Source organism: Tauraco erythrolophus, chromosome 10 (assembly GCF_009769465.1).
Source record: "Tauraco erythrolophus isolate bTauEry1 chromosome 10, bTauEry1.pri, whole genome shotgun sequence".
In the NCBI taxonomy this organism is placed as follows: domain Eukaryota; kingdom Metazoa; phylum Chordata; class Aves; order Musophagiformes; family Musophagidae; genus Tauraco; species Tauraco erythrolophus.
In genome coordinates, this window is record NC_141474.1 from 32753974 (window position 1) to 32781817 (window position 27844).

Consider the following 27844-nt stretch of genomic DNA (forward strand, 5'->3'; position numbering starts at 1 on the left):
CTCCAGTTATATTTATTCACTCTGAAGAGAAATGAAAAGCTGATCTCCACAAAGCCACTTCCAGTCCAAGAGGATTTAAAGATGGATAGATCTACTGCTCTCCTACGGAAAGATTAGTTAATAGCAGACTGAGGTGTTCATCAGGAACTTTTCTACTTGCAAAGATGTAATTTAAACAAAGGTTAGGAAAAGAACTGCATCATCAATGCCATTTAATACCCACGGGAAAACTGTTGCCACTGGATCTATCTGCTTGGAACATGTTTATTTCAATTACACATTTTCTTTTAAATTCCTTGGTGCTTGCAAAAGACTTGTATTACTCAAGAGAAAAGTAGAGCAGCCAGCGCATTTCTTTAGAGAATTCTGCCAGGATGCTTCCACTCAGTTTGGAGAGATTCACTTCAGAAGGAAATTAAATCTCCTGGCCAATTCAGCAGTTCCTCCTGACTCTGCCAAGCTGTTAGTTCATCTGCACCAGCGTGGCTTCTTGTGTTTTCTGAAACAGGAACACTTGTTCACAACTGAACTGTGATCATTAATTCATTCCTGATAAACAGCAAAGCCGAACAACTTCAGCCCCTTAAGTCATGGACCAGAAGCACCAAAAAAAACAGGGAACCAACTGGGCAGCTGAGGAATTCAGCTGCGTATGGAAACTGGACAGCTGGAGTTACAACATGAATGCTGCTCTCTCTGGATAACCCTTGAGTTATTGCACATGTTCCTGTCTGATGTGGTGGTAATAACCGCATCTGGCAGGCAGTTTGAAGACAATATTCCGTACCTTTTCGTGAAGTCTTTGAAACAGAGCCGTAGTTTGTTATGATGTCTGAAGAGCTTTGGATCATTGGGTATCTCAGACAAGAAAACTTGTGCAACTTCTAATGGTCCCTTTAGGAGCAGAAGAGAAAAAGTAAGTTTCTCGGAACCACCTGTCATATCCAATCACTGGAGAAACTTCTTGCACGTAGAAGCAATCGTGAAACGCAACATTTCCTTACAGAATGCATCCTGAAGAATTGCAGCTGGTAAATCTGGCACAAATCACCAAACATCATGACAACTGAATCTCTTTTAGGCTTTTTTTTTGTTTTGTTTTAAATAAAACTCAGCTTTTGGAAAACAGTGTGAGAAAATGCACAGATTCTACGTTTGTTTTCTCTTATAAGGACTTTTGACAAAGTTGTCTCAACTCACAACTAAGACAAAGTTTAAACAATGCAGATGGAACCCAGGAAGCGTTTGCCAACACTGTAAACTCGACCCAGAACTTGAAACTCCAGCTGACTTTTTTCCAGCTTGTGCATTAGCAGAGCTTTACTCATACTTTCTCAGTTTTTCCTCAATTTTTCTGCATTCACTAGTTTTGTTTTCCATTTTCTTCAAAAACCACAACAGGACACAATCCTACTTCCACCCACCAGAGCCTGGCTAACTAAAGGGAAAGTAATAAATTTCTATTATTTTTTTTTAAAGGGAAAAGGAGAAACAGGCAGAAACAACCATGAATACCAGGAAGGAGCAGGTATCTGAGGGAGGGCTGTCTCTTCTAAGCCACTTTCCAGATCTAGCCACATTTTCAGGACTCTCACTCAAATAGCAAAGTCACTGAGAGCAGCTGGTCTAGACCTACCAGTGACCTTAAAACACATCCCATAGACTGAGTGGGGGAAAAAATCCAAGGTAATTTAGAAATAAGGCTCAACACTGAGCATCTACTGCATTGTCTACCCCAGTGTCTCCAACTCAGACGGCGATCCTCACCTGATTTACTGTGGTACCTACTGATCCTTGCAGCACCATCTGCAGCATCTTTGGGTCCGCAGGGTCTTGGTGGGTTGCAAAAGCTAATTCCTGTGTTTTCTTCTGCATGTCCTCTATGGCAACTTCAATGGGTGTCAAAATGATCTAAGCAAGTAGCCAGAACAGAGGACACTTGTTATGGCTGAGGCTGCCAACCAGACACAGACTTTCAGAAACACCAAAGTCACTTGGGGGTGGCACACTGAAATGGTCGAGGACACCAGTAAGACTGACAGACTGGACAGAAGCACTTCAGAAACGCATCGTCTCAGTCTTGGTTTAGGAATATCAGGAAAAAGTTTGGTTTTTAAATGAGTTTCTACATCTGGGTACTCAAGAGCTCTCTGAGATTACTTCTGAAGGGGCAGACTCATGTCCCTTTGCGGTCACTACAACCAACAGCCCAGGGTTACAGCACTGTCAGTGCCTAAGCATCTTCTACTGTGTCCCAGTGATCACATCAGTTCCTACCTACCCTTGAAAAATTAACACAGCTCAATAAATCTCTCCACAAAGCCTCAGGATCCCGCTGGCCTAGGGCCGTTGAGGCCATGCAAGTGAGCTGCAAGGCAGAGCAAGGGACACGCTGCTCAAGCGGAGTGGAGGAGAGCAACCTCAGCAAAAGCACCTGCGTACACCAGCTGCTGTGATGTGGATACGCTGGTGAAAGAGGTGGAAGCCCCTGTCAGCACAGGCCTCACCTCCTCTTTGTGAATGACGTTTATCCTGGTTTTAATGTAAGGGAAAGCGTGGGACGTCGTCAGGATCGTCTTGCGCTTGAACTGCTCGTGCAGCTCCCCGTGAGCGCGGCCGTCCAGCGTGAAGGGCGTGCAGTACATGAAACGCCGCAAGTTGTAGTTTTTGTCGAAGTAGGTGATCCTGTCCTTCATCTCGTACGTGTCGAAGTACGGCTCCACGTAGGTTATCTGAATGTAGGCCTGCAGGAGGGAACCCAGGAGTGCGCGGTGAGGAGCAGGGCCAGAGCAGAAGAGCCGACTCCTGCACACCCTGCTTTTTAGCAGTGCAATAGCCCAGCTTGCTCCTTCCTCTTGGAGCTGCCCCTGGAAGATGTATGACTGTTTTCTGCCTTCACTCAGAAAAACCACACTTACATTAGCAGGGACTAGGGGAGCTTGAAGCTGCTCAGCAGTTTCTGGGCTGGATAAAATCCAGCTCACTGCCCCTCTCCTCTCACGCTCTTCACGGGAAGCGTTTCCTTCCTTTCCTTGCAGATAATGCCCTGCCCTAAGCCACAGTCCTGTTTCCTGGGCACGCTCCTGTTACTTCTGCTACGCTTAAAGGACATGGCACAAGACCGACAAAACGCTGCAGCTGCAAACAAAAGCCAGAGGCCAGTGAATGGCAAACTCCCTTCCCTCCTCGCGCTCGGCAGAGACTACAGAGAAAGGCAAATACAGCCTGGGCCTCTGCTGTCCTTTCATCTCCTCCCTTCCCACCACCTTGTAGTGCTACTACAAGGGCTGAGGCTGGGGCAGGGAATGAAATGGCTAATTCTGCATTCCTTTCCTGGGATGATTTTCCCCAACTCTCACCCCAAGCAGTCGCAAGACCTTCTGTACGTGGATGTCACTGCCTACTTGGTGAAATTCAGGGCAGGATCTGTCCCATTACGTTTGCATACATTCAGGACCTGTTCTACTTCTAAACCTGTACTTGTGTTCTTACCTTGTTAGGATCTAGTTTACATTTGTCCACAGGGTTCGAGTCCTTAATCACTTCAAGCACATCTTCACCAAACCGTTCTCCGTAAAATCCCTACAATCAAGAGCAAACGCATTGAAAGAAAACACCAAATGGCAGCCACGAGAGATGGGGGTTGGAGAGACAAAGGCATATTCAGGGGAGGTGAAGCTCCACATGCCTTCAACAGTGGCTGTGCCGGGGCTGAATGTGATCTGCTGAACTTAGGAGAATTAAATCAGTCGCATTCCAGGGGCAACAGGAAAAAACAAGCCTAACACCCTGGAAGGCAGGAGAACTCGGGAGCCTTCCAACCGCGTGCACACACGCTGCGTGGTTCTGAACAAGCCATTTGAGCTGGCTGTGTGTCTGTGAGCTCAACTGAAAACTGGGGTCAATACGGGATCTGCCTGGAAATCAGGTGCTGCATCAGAGCACGGCTTTGCTGGGCTGCGTGAATGGCCAGATTCTGCACTCAGTTTCATGTGCATAAACCTCAAACAACGCCGCTGCTTTCAGCGCAACGTGACAGCGGCTGAATTGTTGCGAGCAACAACATGACATCAGATCTATTCTAGCAAATTAAACAGGGCCAGGTCTGCCCTCTGCCCCTACGAACATGCAGCACGGCACGGCCCACAGCCATGCTGCTCATCCCTTTCCCACTGGGGATAGCCTCATCTGTCCACAGTGCTTACTGGGAACAGTCTCTGATCCATGTTGTTTCCTAAACTGTGCTAGGATGTTATCTAGACACAGGTTAGTTGGCACAAAACCAGGCCAGACGAACCATTACATGGTACAGATGATCACTGGGTGGTAGCTGGAGCTGCACCCAAGCCCCAGTTGGATCAGAGTTGCCTTTGCAGGTTCATAGCTGAAACAAACTTCAGACCCATGATGTCCCACCTCGAGGGCTCTGAAATTCAGCCACCTTAGAGGGCTCAATCTCTACAAGCAGAGGAACATGATGTGAAGGCAACAAAACGACAGAAAAATGCAAAACTTTCTGCATCAGGCTCCAAGAGGCGCAGCACTGGTTTTGCCCAACGATTTTAATTTCCTCCACTTCCTGTAATTTGGCAATGCAGCTCTTAAATAACTGATGCAAAATAGTTAAACTGCAACTCACAGACAGAACTTGAGGTCAGCCCCAGTCATCTCACCTCGAGCCTATGGGAAATTTCAGCTAACTTTGTTATCGCGGGTTCCTTGTAAACAAACTCTTGCTCATCCAGGTCTCCAAATTTAGTTCCATAAAAACCAACTCGGAAGTAGGTGCCAAACATCCTCTTTCCATCCTAGGTTTGGAGAAACAAAAGGTTACTTCAGTGGGGAGACATGCATATCCCCAAGCATGGCTGCAGGCGGGCTCCTGAATTTATGCAAAATAAAAAAGAAGTTAAAAATCAAAGGAAAACATAGAAAGAAAGAAAGAAGGGAAAGAAAAACACATCTGAAACTCAGCATGAACGCATTTAGCAGCAAACACCGCAATGAAATTAAAAACTAACATGGAATTACATGGATCAGTTACGACCATTAGCCCAACCCTGCAATGACTTTTCCCACCCCAGGAGGAGGCTGGAAGTGTTGATGTCTCTGAGGAAGAGTCAAAGGCAAGTCCCTTCCTTTGGGTAATTATTTCAGGCTCTCCAAATCTCTATGGACCTGGTCCATAGCCTGTAGGCACAGGCGTGGGGAAGTCCAGATGCTGACAGCCTGCAGCACGCTGGGACATATAGACATCCCTGAAAATGACCCACACCAGAGCCCCCGGAACCCACTCCCAAGTAATTGCAGGATTGGGCCGAAGTCAACGTCCAGTTCACTCCCACACACACACACGTAAGTGCTTTTTAAAGAGCATGTCAACTGGAAGGTGTTACGTTCTCTTCTAGTAACTAATGTCTAGTACAGAGGGCCAAAGTCACTCCTGGCGAAAGCAGATGCAATCCACTGTATCATGTACCTGCTTCCATCCGAACCAGTGGTGAATTTGGCCCAGAAATGCAACAAAAGTAGAGAAACAAGAAAGACTTTTGCTGGAAAAGTAACAAAGAAAATCTGATTAAGACAGAGAGAAGAAAAACGCTTTAAAAACAAATGACACCTTTGATTTTGTTAAAAAAAAACAAACCTCACGCTGCATGCACAAACCAGAAATGCCTTTCAGCAAGAAACTCGAAAATGTTCACCTTTACTCTCGTGGGAAAGTGTGATGTAGTATAAAACGCTCAATGTTTCTGAATTCGGGCTAGTGTTTGGTTTCAAACAGCACTTACAGATCTCCTGGCTGCTGTGCATGATTTTTATATTTTTTATTTTTTTTTTAGTATTTTGCTATGGCAAAACTGATCTCTTGTGGTGATGGTGAACATGATCTATGGAAGGCAAAGAGGATAAATATGCCAAACTAAAATTAAAAAAAAAAAAAACTCAGGCAAACTCCAGAGACTGGAAAAAGCCCTGTCATGGGAAGCCACCGCCTTCTCCAGGCCTGGAGGAAACTCCTGGGCATGACTCCGGAGCTGCCCAGGCACGGCTCAGCTCCTCTCGCCCTGGGCACAGCCAGGAGGACGTGGTGTTGTCTTTTTGGGGCGAGGGCTGCTGCCCACCCCAAGCACCTTCGGGAGGGCAAAGCTCAGCTCTGAGCCAGCAGCAGCCTTGCTTAATACACGCAGGTCACACCTTGGCTCTTCTATGGGACATGACAGACACAAATTTGTTGGGTCTGCTCTGGCAAGAGCGCAGACACACGCTCCCATTTAAGAAAACAAGGAGTTGCACCCAGAGTTGCTCATTTGCTTAATGTGGCTCCTTGGCCCCCTGCTCTAGCCCATCCCTGAGCAGCCCTCCTCCAGAGAGGGGCTTTTATCCAGCTCCACCTGCCAGCATGGATTGAAGGGTTCCGTCACACCACCGCCATCCCCAGAAGCACCCCTCAGGGTGCGACCCCCAGCTGCAAAGCTATTACTGATTTATTGGAAGTACCATCTGGCAACATCTGGGAGCTATTTCCCTGGACTCCCTGTCTTTCTCCAGAGTCTGTCCCTCTGGACCCACACGGGAACAAGCAGTCTAACGAACTCATAATGTACTCATCACTACCTTTTCAAAGCCACGGTTCTGGACAACACTACCCATGCTAAAATCCCTCAACACCCAGTATTTCCAGCTTCCTGTGCTATTTTTTTTCCAAGTCAATCTCAATATCCTGGCAGAAAGCTGTGATTCCAGGGCTCCTTTCTCAAAGCACTTCCCAAGGTAGCACCATGTCTGCCTAAGGGGAACTGCCACGCGAAATATCTCCCCAAACTTTGCACGGGGCCTGGGCACGCTCCACATGGAAGGTGGTGGGATCCTGCCCCAACCCATGAGCACAGGGCAGGTGCCGGCAATGGAGGACACACTGGTACACTTCTAACTCGTGTTTTTTTTCCTGCCTACTTGGCGAGTGATGTTCAGGCTACGAAGTGTTTGCAGAATCTGGTCCCTGCAAGGTGTCTGCCACATGGACATCTGCCCAGACAGCTGTTTGTTACAGGCAGCATACATTTACGTTGCTGTAAAAATAACAGCGAGCGAGCAGAAAAGGTTGTCTGTTGATCAGCATCAATTAATAAGGAGTTCCGGTGGCATTTATTAAATGCATAAAATAAGAGTAACGGGACATTGGGAAGTCCCAGGAGTGGCAGCTGCGTGGAAGCCTGGTGAGATTCAGTGCCCCTGTGAGAAGGCAGCTCCCAATTTATGTACTTGTTTCATGATCATGAAGACCAGCTGCACTGGCTTTCCCTGGTAAATCCAGTTGCTGAAACTCAGTTATCACCAGGATCCCAGGGAGAAAAGGCAGCAGTGAGGAGCACTGGTTAGCCTCTAACGTGACAGAAGTGTCTCCCCACAAAGCCCTGGATCCATCAGCCATGAAACACATGTGACTCATGATGGGGGATCTGTACCTGGAAGCGAGGGGCTGGAAACACACTCCTCCAGGACAGCAAACACCTATGGGCTATGTCTCACCTCACTCAGACATCCAGTAGTGCCAGCCCCCTGAGATCAGGAGAGCTCAGTTTCGTGCCTGGCATTAAGAATACGGGATGGCTCTGCACTCGGATCTTTTAATTGAAATTTAGCCAATACCAAAGTTGATCTAATCACAGTACTGAAAACAAAACAAATAACTTAAAAATACTCCATGGTCTTGTTTCTGAAAAGAGCTAAAAATGCAGATATGAGGGAGACATTATTAAAAGCATTTTATCTCCTATTATTTTATGAAAAATAATAGGTCTTTGGGAGGAGAAGAGAATGAAGGTGAACACTGAATAGCCATTACAGAACTGGCAGAGCAGGTAACAGCCACCATGATTTATGAAGGTTCATGACTTGTTATTATGCATGGTAAATACCTTTCAAAATTGCTGGGAATAAAGTTTTAGAGTTATCTCTTGCACGCACACAAAAAGCTTTGCCAACAATCAGACGCAAGAGTGATGATCTGCTTTCTTCACCAAGACCAACACACGAGCAGCTGCCTGAAGGCAGAGTCACCCCAAGTATGCAGGAATAAAAGTAACTCCTCCATACACACTGTGCAGAATGCCAAATCCAACCATTTTTACCAAACTGAGCACTGATACTCTCTTTCTCAATTTTAACCCAAGGTCTTTTGCAGTGTTGCCAACTATTACAAGTCTTCCAACATTGAATTTTTGAAAGTACCAGCTCCTGGAGTCCTGCTGTTCAATGGCAACATCATCCCACATACTTTAAAAAGCATTTTTGAATTCTCATGGCATAGCATGAAAAGATGTTTTTCCTAACAACCTTCCTAACTGGAAAGTAAACAAAAATACTTAATTCAACATTTATTCAATGAAGGAACATACAAGCAGAAAAAACCCACCACTTGGTATGTTTAAGCAGGTCTCAGAAACGCGCTGGTGCCAGACTCAGGGTACTTCAGTGCTGTAGCTGGCAACACTGCTTTCCTTGTGACATGAGGGGGGGTTCTGCTGTTGGCATAGCTCTTTGGTAAAACAAAATTGGGGTTTCCACAGTGTAAAACAAAAAATAAAAAGGGAGGGAATAAAGAGAAAGGAGGGGGGGGAAAAAAATTCCACAAGTAGGAACTTACCACAATAGACAATAGTAAGAGTGGGGAGGAGGGTCAGCAACCAGGGCGATAGAGGAGAAAACAGAAAGTATTTAATTAGGGAAATTCCAAAAAACAAACAAGCAGCAAATTGGCAGCAAATAAACATTAAAATAAAAAAGGGTGAGCATCAATTAAAGTATTTAAAACGAGGAAAAAGGGCAAAACATGCAACAAATCTGAAAGCTACAAAGCACAAAGATCAGCGGAAGTGTGGCAATGAAGGAGCACGACGACAGACGAGAACAGAAACCATGGGTGTCTTTTACCATGCAGTAAAACATGACTGAGTGATGTTAGAATCATAACCAATGACAGGATTTTCTTCAGGGGTCGATTTAGGGGCAGACTAATCAAAATAGATGCTCACAGGCCTTCACCTTTGTTGGCTACTGAACACAGATCGTTTGCACTCCTACCGCACGCACTCTGGACTGCTGTCCTGCCTCATCTGCTGGGACTTTTCACAACAACAAGCAAACCATTTACAGGGCCAGCCCTTAAGTGTCAGGCATTACTTTTAAGCTACTGAATTCCACTGCTTGCTAAGGCTGCAATTAAAACAGACGTTCAGACATCATCAGCCCAAATTAGTTGTGTCACACAACGTAGAAGAACTTTGTTCTTGGCCCCGGTTTGGGAAGCACGGGCTTAAATGCTCTCCTGCGGTGGAAACGTGGGAGTGAGATGGCCCATACTGAGTTGCCCGATTCCCAGAAAAGCAGAGATTAACTGGACAGCTGAAGACTAAGCAAATAATATAACATCATATTCATGAAACAGTTAAAACGTCTTCTGAGACTTCTTGACGCTCAGGTACCCACTGTGTTGGCTGGACTAGTTATCAAGCTCATGCTGTGTGTGACTGCAGATGAAGCCCACTGCTTTGTTTTTTTTTTTAATCCAAATGTGTGGTTCTCGTGGTGTGTGCTGTAGAAATGTGAGCAAACAGCCCCTATAAAAATGAAAGCAGCAAAACTGACACAATCGAGCTACTTTACTGCCAGATAAACAGCTACATAACAAATTGATTGTTTTTAAATGGACAGAAGGAAGCAGCCTATTCTCTGAGATACAGTCTGCTCATGCAGTAAACCAGTTTTGTGTTTCAGTACCTCTGAGCATTATTGCTTAAATCGACCCCTGTGGGTGGGGTGAAAATATGGTATGAAGGGATGATATTCTGTGTCAATGCTGATGAAAAGAAATATAAACAAATTATAAAAACGAACTAGTGATGATACAGTGGCTCATTCACCAAAGAACCTCATTAGTGGAACACATCAGCATCCATGCACTACCTATAGCTTCTTATGAAGAATTTCCTACTACGACCACAATCGGTTTATTGGTATTTCTTTGGTTAATGAATTGTTTTAACAGCAGACAGCAACAGAAATACCCACAACTAGCACATGTGGGCAAGCGTTGGCGTGAGTCATCTGAAAAATCTATTAGTGTTCTTTACTAACTAAAATGGAGTTACCTACCTCCCAGCCAGTACTCTGTGTAATAAAAAGTAGAAAGCGCATGTCACAGAAACCAAAAAAAAAAGTTTCAAAGGCCAAAACATGACCATCAATGTAAGGTATCATAAGCCTGAAATGGTTTCAATGATTGTAAGTCATCATACATCCAAAACGGCCATCCTTGGCCTAGAAGGACACTCAGGGATTGCCCTCTATCGGTACACTTAACCTCAGGAATCTGGCAATGCCAGAACGTGGAGAAAACCACCGGACTCTCAGCTGGATCCTATGAAATCGAAGCCCTAATCAACATCAGCGGAGCAGAAGGGTAACCACACCGACAGACAACGGTGTACCCAGCAGCCCATGACCAGAAAGCTGGTTGGGGTGGGGGGCTCAGAGCAGCACTGGCACATACCGGAGGAGGGTCTGCCGAGTGATTGCCTGCTCTGGTAGAAAGGCATGCACCCGGTGGGCCTCTCCTAGAAGAGAACATGTGCTTCCTGGGAGTTGCCAAGTGCTCTCGTCTCCTGCTTAGCTGAGGTTGGTTAAGCTTTGTGAGCGTTGAGAACTTTCGATGTCTCTCATCAAACGCTCAGCACCTAAGCTGGTGGGTTCTGCACCACCTAAGTTTAGATCGTTCCTTCAATTATTCATCCACCATATGAATAAATAAATAAAATCCCAACATTTCAGAACGTTACCTACCAGGCTAAAGGCAAGATATAGTGTTTTACCCAGAAATACAGCATGCAAAACACAGGTTAAAATAACATCTGAAAGGATAAACTGACAGACAATTTGGAATTTTTAACTCTTGGATATTTCTGAAGTTACAATGAAACTTAGCATGTGATGATTGTCATGTTCAATGTTCAGAAATAAAAAGTCCTGTTAGTAATCCCTGCATTTACTGTGGATCACCATTTGACAATTCTCATGTAACATGACTAAAGTGTTTTTTCCTTAACAGGTAGTTTTTAGTTACACTAAGCATTTGAAGTTTCTTCACAATTCACATTGCAGCTGAAAATTCAAATCATTACCTGGTGAACAATCTTGCTGAATGCTTCTTGGAGTTTACCATGAATAGTAGATAGCTTCTTGGCATCTCTATTAGCTTCGTGAATAGGAATAAGGACTTTGTAAACCTCATTAACTGCTTCATACATTCCAGCCTACAAAAATAAGGTCCATCAGATTGCTCCATCAATTCAACAGCAAGAATGATACGTACTACCAGCATTTCAATTAGAAAACTGCAAAATGAAAAGGTGGCACTGTGATGTAATCAGCACCTTTTCTTAAAATACACCTGTATATGAATGGAATAAAATCCCTAGTCACCTTTGGAATCAAGAGCCTACTGCATTACACATTGCTACTAATAAATGAGATTATTAACAGAATCAAAACTGAGGTATTTTGGATGGATATATGTAAAAGAGCATAGAGGATCCTAATCAAATCTATAGGAATTAAATATGGAAGCCCAAGAGCACAGTACAGCTCGTTCTATGTAGTGCATCTTCAACCTCAGAGACTTCTACATCCAACTTTTGGCACTCCATGAGATGGGCTTTGTGAAAATTCCTTAAGATGTCTCTAATGGAGGGGATCCAGCCCATCATAGGCAGCGACACTGCACTGCATGGCTTAGCCAGCCCTCAGCAGGGCATCTAGGTCTTTGCTCTGGAGTTATTGCTGCTTGTACTTAAACCCACTGAACAGTTTCATATTGTGTGGTGGGAAATAATTCACTTGTTTTCCTTGGTTTCTGGTGGATACACTACTACCAGCTCATTAACACTGCTCACATACAGCTCTCAGCCCACTCTTTTTGAAGAGGAGGAAAAACATTACGGCCTTTCTTTACTGTTGTGAACTCCCAAATGTGCAGTACTGAAGTGAAAGACACTGGAAATACACAAAGGCCTCTTGGTCCCAGATCCTGTTCTTTGCACAGTTTACTCCAGAGGGCAAACCAAGCTGTCTTGAACTCCCAATGCTCCATGTAAATTAAGTGGTTACAATAGAGTTATACACAGAGAAAACATTTTCCTTCATATTGCCCAGTGGTATAAGATTGCTGAAGAAGATAGGTAAAGAAATTAAAGTCTTCTACCATGGAGAAAGATGCTGCAGCTTGTTCCAGCAATCCCACCAGACCAGCTTCTGTAAAATACTTTCCAGAACAGATACCTTCTTCATCTGGTGATACAACATCATCAGAAACTGCTGATTCTTCCAAAACATTAGAAGATATGTTCTAAGGAGATACAACGCAGATAACATATCTTTACTCAATTTAAACAACATTCAAAACTCTCAATACTTTAAAAATCAGCTGATTTTCAACCAAATCCTAAAATTTTTAGAGGCAGCTTTCACATCCATTTTCTTTAATTTCCTTCTGAACCAGCTCGGTATTTCAGCACATGCTTAAACTAACTGGACTGGAGCAACTACACGTTCAAGGCTAAGCACGTGCTTGTTTGGTCTACTCAGTATTGTCCTGCTTAACATCACCAGTCACATGAACCACTTCCATCAACTGCGCCCGCTACAAAATGGTCAGATCAAAGAGGGTAAAAACCCATGACTGATATGGAGAAATAAAAAGAAATGGATTCACTCAGTGCTATGGCTGTAAAGACTTAGGGGAACCAAGACAGTCTTCAAGCATAACACACGTTTTCAGAAGTTGCTGTAACGTATTCTCCCCAAAACAAACAGAGTAAGTGCAGTATGAGCACGCAGACACAGTAACACCCGACACATGGAGATACTCAGTATCTCAGCAGCAGATAACAAAACCCCAAAATAACAGATAACAAAACCCGGAGGCTCCAGGGTGACCTTACAGCGGTCTTCCAGTACCTCAAGGGGGCCTACAAGAAAGATGGGGAGAGGCTGTTCAGGAGGGCCTGTTGTGATAGGACAAGGGGTAATGGTTTTAAAATAGAGGGAGGTAGTTTCAGGTTGGATATTAGGCAAAAATTTTTTACCATGAGAGTTGTAGAACACTGGAACAGGTTGCCCAGAGAGGTGGTGGATGCTCCATCCCTGGAGACGTTCAAGGCCAGGTTGGACAAGGCCCTGAGCAACCTGATCTAGTTGGAGATATCCCTGTTCCTTGCAGGGGGGTTGGACTAGATGACCTTTGAAGGTCCCTTCCAGCCCTAACCATTCTATGATTCTATGGAAATACAATAAATTCCTACCTGAAACGTAACACACCCTACAGGGAGGTATTTTCGGTCTTCCAGCATGCTTAGATATTCAGCCACCAAGGCTGCAGAGTGGACCAGGCACTGGGCTGATTCGGCGTGATTGCTCCTCTCGGAGTGCTTTCCAGCCATGTTCTGCAGCCAGGTCAGGCGCAGGTCAGGGGAATTCTGATAGCCCTTTGCGATCCTAATTGAAAAGAAAACCTCTGTCATTAGTATTTAGTAACTTCTGCTTAAATAACAACCACCCTCAGTGCTAGGCTATCTAGAAATACATGAGACAAGAAGCTATATAGATGGAAAGTTACCCTGAATTACTTTACACATTTCTGAGCCACTTAGTAGCAAGTAAGCAACTGCAGCTGCCCCCTGATGGCAAGATGCTTTTCTGGGTGACTGCTGAAGCTCTCAAACAAAGATTGTGTTTCACTTGGAGACTGGTAGTAAGTCAAAGGCGTGGGACAATCAGAGCAGATCTGCCTGATTGCTTATGACAAAATCTCTGCCACCTTCTAAGAAGCCTTCAGGACCATTTGCATAGACAACACTATGCAATTTGGTAGCTGGGATCTTAACGTGGCTCTGGAATATCTTCTGCATTTGGAGACCATCATATGTACCACCAGCAAAAAGCCTTTTGTGCAAGCAGGTCCTGAAAGATCCTTAAGTTTCCCCTCACAAGCAGGGAGAGTTGTCTTTACTCAGGTGGAGGATGAGATTGTCAGAGACTGCTGGGGAATGGAAACTACTCTTATCCAAGATAAGCTACATAAATGCCAAACAAAACCTATCAACATCACATTCAAACACATCAGGCAGGTACAATATTTGTCCATGAGCACTAAGACCTGGAAATGCTCCAGAAACCAACCTCTGTAAGGGCTCATGGCAATACCTGAATCCAAAACCGAACAGCAAGTAGCTGTGCAGGTTTCAGGTGAAATGTGAAGCATGGCAAGCAGTGTAAAACAGGTTTAAGTTTAAAGTGAAGTAATTCCTAATAAAAAGCAAGTAATCAAAGTTCACAGCAATACAATACCTCCTGCTCTGCATACAGGAAGGGCAGTAGGTACAAAGCTTTGTTCAAACACCATGTGGAGCACTGACACCTACTGTCCCTACAGTGCCATGGTTATAAACTCTACCTGTACATCAGGTCAATCAGCATTTCTGGATCTTCCTGGTGCTCCTTCATTTTAACTGTGTCAGAGAGGATCATATGGAGGTTGAACACTAGATCCTGGACCTGTGAAAAATATACTGCTGTAATGAACTGGCAATGGGATTTGAGCTACATACTGCTACATTTGGACCAGAGTCACACTGAACCTTTGTGTATTTGCATCTTGGTGTGAGAATTAATCAAGAACCTGAGTTTTACGTACTTAGGTGATTAAAAAAATACTTACCTCCTTCAGGGAATACATGAAAATTCCAGCTATTGACAGAGGTTTAAGAACAGCCTGTTAATGAACTACACATTACTTCTCTTGTGGTATTTGTTTTACCTGATCAGGAAATGTTGTCTCCCTAAGTTCCAGATCTTCTTCAGCATATGTCAAAATAGTCTTCAGGGAACGTCGCAAAAATTCCTCATTGAAGTTTTGGGATGTCCCCACCAGGGATGAGAGAGACATGGTCACCTGCATTTTTACTCTGGCAAAGTTCTGCAAGAGAGAAATTGTTATTGTATTTCAACAGCCTGGAGATACTGCAACATTCTGCTGCAGCATCAGTGCTCTGGTCACTGCACCCTTCTCCTGACAGACACCTGATACAAAAAAGAAAACAGGTTTTGTGAAAAGGGCTGTCACAGAGCAGTGACTACAATAAACCTCTGGTGCTGCTGACTTCATAATCTGATGACAGAATTATTTATTTCCAGGAGAAGGTTCTCCTGCAGAAGTTTTAGTTTTCTCTCCTTCTCCCTGCTCTCCTCTCAAGCACCCTGAACAGGATGATGTTCAACTCCCTCTTGTGAATACAGCCTTCGTTCTAGACACTGGCTTTTGGTTTGGTCTAGCCTAAAGAGTGGAGTCACTGTTAACCCACTGCTATCAATCCACTAAGAGTCCCTGGGCCCAGAACCAGTGGGTCCCTCCAGCTCTGCTACTCACCATGGGGAACCAACTAAAGCAATTTAAAAAAAGATGTCTGAGGGACCACTTTGTTATACATGGCTACATAGATGCCTGCAAAAGGCAGGAAGAGTTAAGGCTGGAATAACCAAATAACTGGAAGAGTTAAGGCTAGGAATTCTCTTGACAACTGAAAGTGCACATGAGTGTGTCAAGCTAAGATGTAGTCAGAGGTAAGTAAGATCTGAATGGAAACAAAATCCCAGCATTGCAAACTCACTTGCACTAACACAGCCCTTTCAGAAAGGAAATACATACCAGCTGTGCCACAGAAAGGGCTGTGGCTGTTTCTGCACTCACCTAGAGGTGTGTGAAGGCAAGGCAGAGGGGAGGAGTTCCTCCAAATGGCCCCTCGAGTGCAAACTGTTCAATCTTAAAAGCATGCAAACCTTTCAAACTGACAGGTCTGGAAACTCTTGCAGTGGATGTTCCAGACAGGGCTCTGCATCCTTCTATAAACCGACACAAGAGACAACTTGCCTGCAAAGAGACTCTGGGCATACAGCTCAGACTCTGACACTGGAGACAGGGCACTCCTGCTAAGCACTGACCAGCAGCGTGGGGTTACTGCCAGACCAGGAGTGAGGCAAAGTCACGTAACTGCTGCGTGCCTCTCTTCCCTTTGCACATCGCACTCATTTCGATGGCAAGCCCTCCAACAGCCTTTCTCCCACAGGAATACAGAGCTCCATCCAGCAGCCCTCAACCAGTTTACATGCAATAACCTAATGAAGTGCAGCAGGGTACTCACGTTCCCAATCTCAAAGTTTTGCCTCATCAGAAGGTAAAGAGAGGCACTCGCATGTGACCGTATCGTGCTGATACTGCTACTACAGTGCCTCAGAAGCCTCAGGCACAGATCTGCACACTGCTCAGTCTCTTCTTCAAACAGCAGCTCAGGGAACTGGAAAAAACAGCACAGGAGAAAATTAGCGCTTGGACAGACAGGAACGAGCACTCGGACAAAAGGGCCATGGCAATCCTAAGCAATGAGCATACACTGGCATTAGAGGAAGCCCAACATCCTCTGTTTTGAGGGGAATTATGCTAATTTGAATCACTTCACTTTTACAGTAAGGCAAAAGCAGACTCACTGGCAGCACAGGAAGGGAACTCATTTTACCCACCCCCACACCTTGCTCCTATATCTACACCCCAAGACTGATTTACATTAGTTCCAAAAACCCAGGCTTAAAACTTCGAGCTTTTCCCAGTACACCTACCGAAACTGGGAAATGGTTTAAGTTATGGGCCCAGTAAAATAAATCCATTTTAAGTGAGATTCATAGAGCTTAAATTCCATCTGTGCTTTCTGCTCCCTGCTGGCTAGGTGCCTCTGCTCACTTACCACCAACCAGCAGGAACCCACACCACACTCAGGCTGCGCGAACTGCACCTTTGTGTGCAGCCATCAAACCCAAAATGCATAAATACAGGTACTGATCATGGAAAATAGTCAGGATCTATCAACCCCCCGACCACACTCCCTGAAAACCAATATTGCACAAAATAATCAATGCTTAGTGAAGTGACCCCAATGCAAAGGAAGAAAACAGCCCAATCCTCCCATCGGTGCTGCTCAGGACATATTATAGCATCTGCAGGGGATTCACCTTTGAAACCAAAGCCCTCTGTGTGGCGAAGCAGTGTTGGAGATAAAGTGCACTTTGGTTGCAGGCCATGCTGTGCAGAAGCACCTTCAGCACCCCGCCGAGGATACTCTCTTTGGACTCCGTCACAGAAACAGTCTGCAGTCAAAAGTAAACCAAGAGTTGCATGAGCAAAAAAAGAAATGACCCAGCCAGCTGGGCCTGCAAAACAGCCACGTTTCTGAGCCAACCCCCAGGTAATGCAAACCTGATCCATGCACTAACGGCAGTGCAATGATGGTGCTTTCCACCCCATGAGGCTCTGACCTTTGGGAGCCTTGTTCTACTACAGGGAAACTCTGTAGCTGGCCTCTAGGTAGATTATTAGGTGGGAATTCCTGGGTCTCCCCTACAGCCCAGAGGTGGATTTGGGAAGCCTGCTACTCCCTCTTTCAGCCCGTGCCCAGGTTTCATTCATACAGAAGGCAGGGGACAAAACTGCCGTGTGTCCATGCTCACCAGCAGGGAGTGAGGAAACAGCTGGGCTGTGCACACAGACTAAGGAGCCTGGAAGTTTTCCTGCACCGTGCGAATTAAGTACAGATACAGGAGGCTCTCCTGGAACCCGATGACTTGAGGTGGATTTGGGAAGGAACTAGAGGAATCGGTTAGAACACGGCAGAACTTGGAAACGTTTACAGTTCCTTATTGAGTTTTATGAAGAACTGCTTCATATATTACAATAGTGAACAAGTTTCAAGAAGACTGAAGGAAGGTATTGACATTTTAAACCAGATTGTTATGGGCTGAGGATCAGGAGAGGCATTACCACCCCTCCCGCTGCAGCGGGGGAGCTGAACAGTTCCGACAGCGTTCAGGCAGTCAAGAGCAGCAGGCAGGTTGGGTTTAACAAGCTGCTGCCTGGCCAGGTGATCGTAACGCTGTCACATCTCTATTTTCTTATCATCCTTACCTGTACAACTATCTCTAGTGTATCCAAAATAATCAGATTCGCTTCCGTTGCAAGATTTCCATCGATAAGTGCCTCATGTTCTATCTCTGCCCTTGATCTAACCAGAGAAAAGAAAGCAAGAAAATTACTTTCTATTTAAGAAGCAGATCTACGTATTTTCCCAACAAAAATATTGTTACATTAGCAGGAAAACACCAGTCACAATGTGTATATTTATTACTGGACAACACTACAAGGATATTTCAATGCATCCATTAAAAGGACAGGAAGAGAAAGACTTTTTTTTTTTTTTTTTTACATATACAAACTTCCACGGGATTTACGTTCATCATGCTCAGGAGAGATCACACTACTTTGACACTTCGTTACTCTCCCAGCAACGCAACAAACAGTTTAGAATCAAAGTCCAACTCAAAAGTGGTTTAGTAGTATCGTTAGGCATGCAACAGCAAAACCAGGAACACAACGTATGGTTTATGTTATAGGCTATGGACACGAGGTGGTGCTACACGAGCGAGTATATCTGCACTGCTGATCCCAGCAGCTAGCTGTAGATCCCAGACCGGTTGTAGCATAGAGCATGTACTGTAAAGGTGCGATCTTTGTCCGTTTAAGCTACATTATATTACAATTCTCGAAGAATATTCTCCTCTCCAAGAAAAACTACACAATTTTGCTGTTATATGCCAGGCACTCACTTTCCTGGAAAGGCTTACAAAGTTCATACACCCACTCACACCAGCAGCCCCAGGAATTCAGCAGCAACCACCTAATTTCAGTAGCACAAGCTGCGTTTGGCACAGATCCAGCAGTATATTTGAAGAGCCCAACCACAGGTGCCATCTCCAACAGACTCGTACCAGGCCAGATCACGGCAGGAGGGTGACCCATGGGAACTGACAACATCTAAGCAAAATACACACCAAAGGGGACAGCAGCTGACTCGGCTCTGGGACCTGTACTGCAGCAACCCTCCCCTGCCACACTCTGCTTCCTCTGCGAGCTGGGTCATACGCTCATTATCTACTTTTCAGCCTCCAGAATATGAAGGCTGGGGGCCTGGCCCTATGTAAAATAACATCATCTGCAATTAGCTGTGCACAATTCTTGGTGTGGAAAGTCTTGCTGAGTAGGTTCCAAAGGGCCAGACTCCACCTATGCATAGAGGACACACTTGCAGTGCCATAGGACTGGAGTGTGATGGACCCAGGTCGCAGTAAGCAAGTAAGGGTTAAAAAGCAGGTTTGTAAAGTCATCTAAGCAGATTATTTTGTGAGGTGAGATACCATCCTTTGACCATCAAGGTCACATTACACAGCTGTTTAGCATGTACATGAGGTCCTCCTGGGAAGAGGAGAGTGCTGAGACCCAGAGCCGGCAGTGAACTGATGAGTTCTTCAAGCCAAATTTTCATCTGATGTAACTCTGTCCACAGCTCTGGAGTTGTACCATGGTGGAATTTATAGCTACATCACTTCCTTAGCAGGTTGAAACACTGGTCATTTGGCTTTCTCAATGTCTCAACAGGACTGGAGTCTCGGACAAAAAGCCACTACTTGACATAACAAGAGATTAAACTCTTATGTGGGACAAAGCAGTCAGAAACTGCGAAGATATACTTTCTACTCCAGGAAGCATCAATGTCTTCGTGGGTAAAATTTGGCCTGATCTCCACCTGGGCTCTGAGGACCCCATTCCTCAGTTTCTTCAGAGCTCCACCTGGGCTGAGATTGCTTTCCTAGGATTAGGAACAATGCTTTTACTAGGAGGATGGAGACTGCAAGTTGCAATTTCAAAAACAGAAAACGTGCACAGCGAAGCTCAAACACAGCTCCTGAGCCCTCCAGATTAAACCACACCAAGAGAGGGAATTTTAAAGGAAATGGGTCTAATAAGCAGAAAGAGCTCGTTCCAACCAGTTGCACACACACACTGAAAACTTCTGCCAAGCATCACAAACAATGCTGTGATGATTGAGTCTGCAGATGTACAAAACAGCAATTTATAAGAACTGCACACCAATACTACAGTACCTGGCTGGTTTCTGGCTTCTAAAAGCACAGCACATGTGGAAAAACAATCAAAGTGATGGATTAGGACAGGAAAGGGAAGTGAGCTTTGACAACTCCAGAATGCTCTTATGGACTAAAGGAAATATGACATGAGATATATATGCTATCTGTGAATACCGTTAATGGATCTTCTCTCTAAATTACAGCTTACTACAGGGGTTTAAGAAGGAAACAGGTTGTACTGGTCTCTTTAAATTTCATTTTAAAATCTAAAGCAGCAAGGGACAGTGGAAACCTGGTGTAGTGGAGGGTCTCCCTACCCATGGCAGGTGGGTTGGAACTAGATGATCTTTAAGGTCCCTTCCAACCCTAACCATTCTATGATTCTATGAAAAGCAAAGAGTTAGATAGGGCAGTGTTGGACTAAAAGCCATTTGCCCACTGCCAGCCCTGTTCCACTGAGGGTCCAAACCTGCTCGCAGGAGAGCTAAGTGGATTGCTGCCACTGCCCTACGGGGAGAGAGACCCTGCCCCCTCACAGGCGCTGCCACGTTCTTAATGTAGAAGGAGAAGGTAGAGTTACTTGTCAAGCTTTTCTGTGTTTTGACGCCAGTGAGTCATATCCTTTCTCCATCTCAAATTCTCTTGACTTCCAAACGCGCTCCCAGAAGGACTTCTCTCTGCAGGACAACATTAAAACAACAGCAGTCATCTAACGCCGTTTTTTTCTTTTTTTTTCACGGGTAGCAACTCTAGATTCGTTCACAAGTGACGGGTGATGGCAAACTATGACTTCTTAGAGCCCAAGGCTGTGGCACTCACCCCAGATGTTTACATGGCCCCTAATTCTGCCACCGCTGAGCGGCACGAGAGGCAACTTCACCTGCGGCGGTTTTGTACGCAAGAGAGCAACGAGCGACGCAGACCGCTGCGCGCGGCCACGCGCCAGCTCACCGCAGAGCCAACGGAGGGAGGCGGCTGAGATGCTCCAACCAGGGAGGCAGCTACCAGGGCTGCTAAGAGAAGTGCTTTCCTTGCACTACATAAGGTGCCTGGGTGCAGCAACCCTCAGCAGTCTGATATCGCTGTCCCCAGCTGGCACACAGTAATATTCTCAGGGTGGTGCCCACACCCCCTTTCCTACCTCACAGTCTTTTATGTCTTTGTTCTCACTGCTGGGAGGGCAGGGGAATTTCAGGTAATAAAGGCAATCAGGCCAGATTAAGAAAACAAATACAAAGGTCTCCGTCTCTCTGAAGTGATTCATTAATTAGAGCTCTAAAATATTTATTCAACTTAGCCCACAGTAACTGGCTCACATGTACCAGGATGCGGGTGGCAGTGTAGGAGACCAAACCCAGTTCTGATTCTTGTCCTAACCCCTGGGCCATCCTTCCTCCCAGACAACATAAACAGCAAAAATCATCACAGGGTGCCTGTTACCCCAACTACTGGCTATCTCATTAAATCAGCAGAAATATCCAGGCATTTTCAGAGCTAGCAAAGAAAGAGCAGGCGGCTTGTTTTCCACTCTGACCCTTGCACAGGACATACTAGAAGGGGGTTCTGAAACATGGTACATTAGAAGCAGCTCAGGCAAGAACATCCCATAAATGAGACATGATCACATGTACACAAAAGCAGTCAAGTAACTAATAAACTGCCCATAAATGGAACTTAGGACAGGTGTAGAGATTTTGCCAACCCAGTGAAGCATGCTGCAAACTGCAAACAGCTTCTTCTAGGGGCCTCTTTGTCTGAAGACCTTGATGGATAGCATCCTACACCACAGATGGGTGCAGGTAATTGCTGGGGATGGGAGTTGCAGCTTTTGGAAAAAGAGGACAGCACAGAAGTCGTCTTTACTTACCTAGCTGTCCTCTGCTTCTTCGGACCATTTCCTGCCTTGCCCCTATGCTTCCCAGAATAGCTTCTTCAAGTTTGGCTCTCATATCTTTTGACTTCTTGAATGTCAGACTGTTCATTCTTTCAAAGACTTTCTTGCCCTGCAAGTTTCAAATGAGACCATGAGGAAACACTCTTTCAATCTGGGGTATTTTCCAAGCATTAATAACTCAAAATATCTTTCCTATCTAAAGCCATAACACAAGAAAGGAATACAGGTTTAGTTGCTAACTAGATAATCTACCCAGACTCCAGCATGGCTGCAGAAAACTCTCTTCTTGTTGACAGTAAGTAAAATGGTCAAGAGCTATCTCCTTTCCGGGCAGCAGTTCCCAGATGAGTGGCAAGCGGCACAAACTGTGTAAGAAGTGAAACAAGGCACAGATGCTTGCATGGCTGAAAAGTAAACATGGAAAAAGGCTAGAGGTTGCACAAAGAAGTGCTTAGCCGTGGGATTTTGAATACAGGAAATACTTAGCAGAGAGCAGGAAATGCCTTTCTGGAGTCGTGTAAAGGATGGGAGTGTAAAGTGCCTTGGCAAGCCCTAGGAGGAACTTCAGGAGGTTTAAACAATATAGCAGTACCTTGTATTCAAAGCAGGATACGCAAAGATAAAGCAAATCCAGCAGTCGATTGAGCTGCAACACTGACAGGTCTGTGAACCATTTCTGCAAGACACTTTCATCTGCATTCTTGAGCACCCACAAGAGACAGATCAGAAGGCTGCGGCTGGACTCTGTTGAGAAGGTGGAGTGCTGCCTGCCACTCTGAAATAGACAATTCGAGACATCTGACACACTGTATTTCATGTCCAAACTTCAATCGTCACTAAAAGGATCTGCACTAGCTACCACCCCAGCCTAAATAATTACTAAATAGGAACAGAAGGTGAACAGACATTTTTTCTAACAACCAGGAGATGCACATTTCTCTTTCTCAACCCAACAGCTCAGTGGAGCCCAGGTATAGCCATGCCACAGGAGTGAAGCAGCAGTTTGAACCAAAAAAATCACATTATATGAATGAGTTTCTGTTCAGGCTGCAAATACTTACTTCCCTCAAGATGCCTTTAATAACCTGCGGCACGTTAACAGTTAAGCAGAGGGGCTCCATCCATTATCTCATGCATGTATCGGTGTCTCATTTGGAGTGCACAGAGAAACCAGGAAAAAGGGGTCCTGATGCAGGTGTAAAGGGAGGAGGAGGGAGAAATGGAAGGCCTGCCTGTCACTGGACTCAGGAGGATTCCCTCCCCATGCAGAGAACAGGGGAAATAGCCTGTTTATGTCTTCAGCTAGGTGGGATTTAGGTGTGGTAGGAATTTTTGCTTAGGGCTTAGAGCTCATAATGACTGGCACACTTCAGAAAAAGAGAATCTTTACCAGCAAAGAGAATTCTTCAGTGTCCTGAGGTTTGTTTATATTTATCCCTGCTTGGCATTTTACTACAACCTCTCTGAGACAGATACGACAACATGCAAATGTGATTTGTTCCCCCCCTTGTCTTTCACCCTCTGCCTCCCTGTGTAACACCCAGCTGCAAATGGGTATGAGCCCCTACCGCTCACTGATTAGACCCACAGGACCTGCACACATAAATATTTGCTTGTTGACACAGACTGAGGGTCAAGGAACAGGAAGAGATGGCTTTGTACCGATGAGGTGTGTAGAAAACTGCTGGGCCGGGTAAGCTGAGGGACCGATGTTCCTGCGATGGCCATGGCAACTGTCTGGCTTATCATGCTTCCACCTTCACTTTCGTAATCATCGACAGCGACGCAGCTTGGCCTCCCTCGCTGATTGTGACTCTCTGCCGAGAAACACGTGCACCTAGTGAACCCTCCAATTCAAGGTTTCTCTCCCCAGCCTCCCTCCGCAGTGCTGGTTTCATTGAACTGTCTGGGAATGCAAACTGAAAATCATCACACTCATGGGGTCCTGCAAGTAAACAGGACTACTACGTGAGGTCATGCAAAGCAAAGAAAACAACAATTTTCAAATGCAACCTACACAACCTCAGGATCTGGAACCCTTCTGAAAATAGACCTTTTGTCCCTTACCTCATTCCAAATCCTTACTGGCAGCTTTATTGTGTCATTAAACTCAAAGGATGTAGAAGACAACTCTAAATCTCAAACTATTCCAGATTAGACTCCCTGCCCTGATTTGAAATAACCTGCCTCTGCTGCTCTTAGGACATTTTGCAAAGCACCCCTGAAACGAACTGCTGACACAGCACATACTAGGAGGAAGAAGAGGAACTCTGCTTATCCTTTGGAATTGTTATGAGAATTGTACAGTATGCGGGGTGGCTTTTAAAGCAGGTCAGAGACACAGAGGGAAGCTGGCTAAGCATATACAGCAGCCAGCCAGATGTAAACTAAAATGCATTGCTAGTTTTTCGCTTCATGCAAACAAGTGGGCAAATGCAGCTTTTGAGCGTTCACAGTCACCGAAGACACATTTTGCAAGCGCAGTTTAGGAAACGGATGTGAAAACATGTCAAAGTTATCATTCAGAAATAGAAACAACCTCATCCAACAGTAGAGGGTTTTGTAGTTCAATATTAGAACCCGAACACTCAAGTCTTGTGAGCAGATGAACACATATTCAAAGCACAGAATGCAGAATACCTGTAAAGTCATAGAGCTGAGGCACGGTCTCCATGATCACGCCAATGAGAGGCAGGTACAGCATTGCCACCCGGGCCTTTACCTGTGGGTCAGCGTACCGCGGATCCGAGTCGTGACTGGACAGTAAATTGTGTACCATATTGATGACCTTCTTATGCAATCCAAACAAACTGTTAAAAGAGAGTTGGGTCATGTGGATTAGTTAGTATCTTCAAAGCAAACCATACTTTGTAACTAAGGGGCTTCAGATAAGAAATCCTGGCTTTTATTTTTAACTTCACATAAACTGCGAATACACACGTATTTTTTGATCTCCCAAGTATTTTGCAAATGGCTGGCTTTTCACTATGTCAAAAAAAATGTACAAAAGTATCTTGCAGAGGTGCACACCCAATATAGTGTGAACGCTCTCATATTTTTTATACAAAAACAAAGCCCCAGCTACTGCTATGCTCAAGGATCGAGTCTACTAAAGACTGTTAGAAGAACTTCGGGAATCCAGAAAACAGGGAGAGAAACTTGAGAGGATAGTGGGTTTAGTGAAACTATTTGTTGTGGGGTTTTTTTGTTTCTATTTAACACCATTTACAGAGAGAAAAGCCCTCCTAAGACAGAACATTGCTTTTACCAAATGATCAGGAAGTTTCCGCTTCAGTTCCCCAACCCTCCATGCAATTATTCAACCAAAACGTTAGACTACAGATGCATAATTCTGAATAAAAAGTGTCAAAGAAATGGAGGGGTAGAAGGAAAAACAGCAAAAAAATGGCCTTCCTCATTATTAAGATGCAAACGACGGCAGGGTCTGAGCACCATCCCCCTTGGCAGGGCGCCCTGCGCGAGCCGACTCGGGGCTCCTGCCTTGAAAACACAAACTCCCCTGAATCTCTCAAGAACTCGCTCTGCTCCTTTCAATTCCCTCAGCCAGAGGGAAACTGAGGCAAAACACAGAGGCAAAACTCTCTCAGAGCAAATAGCAGGTGTCTCTGTCGCTATTTGCTTCTGTAGGCAAACCAGGCCAAGAAGACAACTTTACCCCATGCATGAAGCAGCCAAGGAAGCTCATACATTATGCATTAGCAGAACATAAGCTTCAATGTTCAGACCTGAGGTATTAAAACAAGTGTTGAATTTCAGGCAGTATCCACTTTACCTGAAAAGTAGAGTTAAGTTCTGGTTAAAAGAGACGAGAGGTTTTGACTGGATGGTTGAGGGTTTAAAATGATTCAAAGCACACCAGTACAGGTCAGGACGTTAGCTGGCTGTAGCTACCCTCCTTTCCTATGTTTTTTAATCAAGGCGTAATGAGATTCTCAAGTTGCTTGTTTGCATAATTAGTGAAACTTTTAACAATTAGGAAGAAAACGCTTACTTAAGTAACTGGTTCTTTCACATTAAGGTTAAAGAAAAGTCTTTGTATTATTTCGAAGGAAGCTGTGTTTCTAATAGTTCAAGGGAAACTAACCCGCAGGCCACAGAACCAAATATAGGGAAAATACATCCAAACAAAGCAGCGTAATTCCAACCTGGGGCTACAGGGATTTCTTTTGCACTCTTCCAGAACAGAGCAGGTACCGTGGTGGATCGATCCATAGTGAAGAGGAGGAAATACAGCCCACTGGTCTTTCTGGCTGATAACGCAATGAATTGATCCTGCCGCCCTCCAAACGTTTCCTCTGTTATCTCAGCCCTGGCCTGAATCTGTGTCAACACTGCACACTTTTAGGAAACTGACTTTTGTCACTGAATACTGAGGGCCAAATTCCAATTTTCTCACTTTGATCCTGTAACATCAGTCAATATGGGCAACATGGGCACTACGAAACCAGCAACACAAGTTCATAACCAAAGCCCCGCAGCACTGTCTGCAGAGACAACCCGTTCAGGCTCTCGCTGCTTGGACTTGCTCTCTGTTCTCCACTTCTGCAACTCTCAGACTCAGCTGGCTTGCTTCATCCACACGTTGTCACGGCTTTCAGACCACAAGTGCTCTGGAGGAGGACTGTAACATGCCGTGTTACCGCACAGCACCTAGCACAGAGGGATCTATCTAACCCACCACCTTCAGGCACCAGGGTACTGCAGGCTTTTCTGTCCAACTCAATCCAAAGAGCTCTTATAAACTGAGTGAGCTAAGATTTAACATATTTTGCTAATGGAGCAAAAATAGCAAGGACAGAACAAATTTCAGGCTTTGTATCGCCTATCGAAACCTAAGGCAAAGCTCTAACACAGTAAGCATCTAGATGGGCATCCCACTCTTCTGCTGCAGGACAGGGCAACTGGGAACAATTATGAGCAGCTTCCAAGGGTGGCCAAAACATTTTAATGGCAAGATTCTCTGAGCTCTCTGCCAATAACGTGCTAGTAATATTATCTGACCATTAAAACTTTTCACAGGCAAGGGAAGAGCAGATCTGAACAGACTGGTTTACTTTACACGGTGGATCTACCAAGGCAAAGGCAGAAGGTTTAAGCCTGAGAACAGCTAATAAGCAGCAAACTACAAGTCATTCTGGAAAATAATAACAAACAAATGCATTACTGGTATATGTCCTCACCAAAATTCAGGATTTTTGATCAAAAGTAATCTCCAGAGCTGAACTGCTATCAGTGGGCTTTCTTTTGTCTAGACAGGGTTTGAGAGAGCAGCTGTCTCCCCAGTGGACACCAGCAAGATCATACTGAGAGCATCTTTGTGCAGCTGGGCAGAAATTACCATCCTGATCCAAGCTTAAGTGGACCAGTGAGGTGAGAGAGCTCAAGAGGCAGGTAGGTGAGAACAGGAAGGTTGTGAAGAACAAGCGCAAATATGATCAGAGACAGGAGCTGATTTCTGACCAGGGAGCACGATGTTCCTATGCTGCAAAAAGGATTTCTGCAGACAGCATATATGGGTAAAGATTTGCTGCTTTTTCCATTTCGGACCAAACAAATGGGACTGCAGTGTGTTATGTACATATATGAGAAAATATTCTAATTTATGGCATCACTTTCTTCTCCAACAGGAAACAGAATGAATGTTTAACTCCTGAGACCTCTTGGAAAATAGGGCAGAGTTAACCATGAATCATCAGCATTTGTCGACTCTGCTGATTTCTGAGTCCACTTTGCGAAAAATGCCTGCAAGAGAACTTGGAATGTGGAAGCAATCAATAATTTCCATCGAAACCCATTTTAAAGAGGCAAGGCAGAATACAGCCCTAAATAACACAAGTAACAGACTGG

At 44.9% G+C, this 27844-nt stretch overlaps 1 protein-coding gene across 1 annotated transcript in view; it reads right to left on the reverse strand.

Annotated features, from left to right (window-relative positions):
• The window catches only part of DOCK7 (dedicator of cytokinesis 7), a 108652-nt gene that overhangs the window by 2759 nt on the left and 78049 nt on the right, over positions 1–27844 (reverse strand). The window contains exons 30-49 of the mRNA XM_086617078.1: positions 24617–24786; positions 23639–23793; positions 22569–22751; positions 21950–22085; positions 20663–20759; positions 20101–20118; positions 18068–18164; positions 17119–17253; positions 16257–16409; positions 14876–15034; positions 14513–14613; positions 13362–13554; positions 12263–12406; positions 11184–11315; positions 10159–10173; positions 4674–4808; positions 3493–3582; positions 2508–2744; positions 1768–1911; positions 788–894 (exon numbers count right to left, since the gene is read on the reverse strand). Of these exons, the coding sequence (XP_086473204.1) occupies positions 788–894; positions 1768–1911; positions 2508–2744; positions 3493–3582; positions 4674–4808; positions 10159–10173; positions 11184–11315; positions 12263–12406; positions 13362–13554; positions 14513–14613; positions 14876–15034; positions 16257–16409; positions 17119–17253; positions 18068–18164; positions 20101–20118; positions 20663–20759; positions 21950–22085; positions 22569–22751; positions 23639–23793; positions 24617–24786 (2601 nt within the window). The remainder of the gene's footprint in view (positions 1–787; positions 895–1767; positions 1912–2507; positions 2745–3492; positions 3583–4673; positions 4809–10158; positions 10174–11183; positions 11316–12262; positions 12407–13361; positions 13555–14512; positions 14614–14875; positions 15035–16256; positions 16410–17118; positions 17254–18067; positions 18165–20100; positions 20119–20662; positions 20760–21949; positions 22086–22568; positions 22752–23638; positions 23794–24616; positions 24787–27844) is intronic.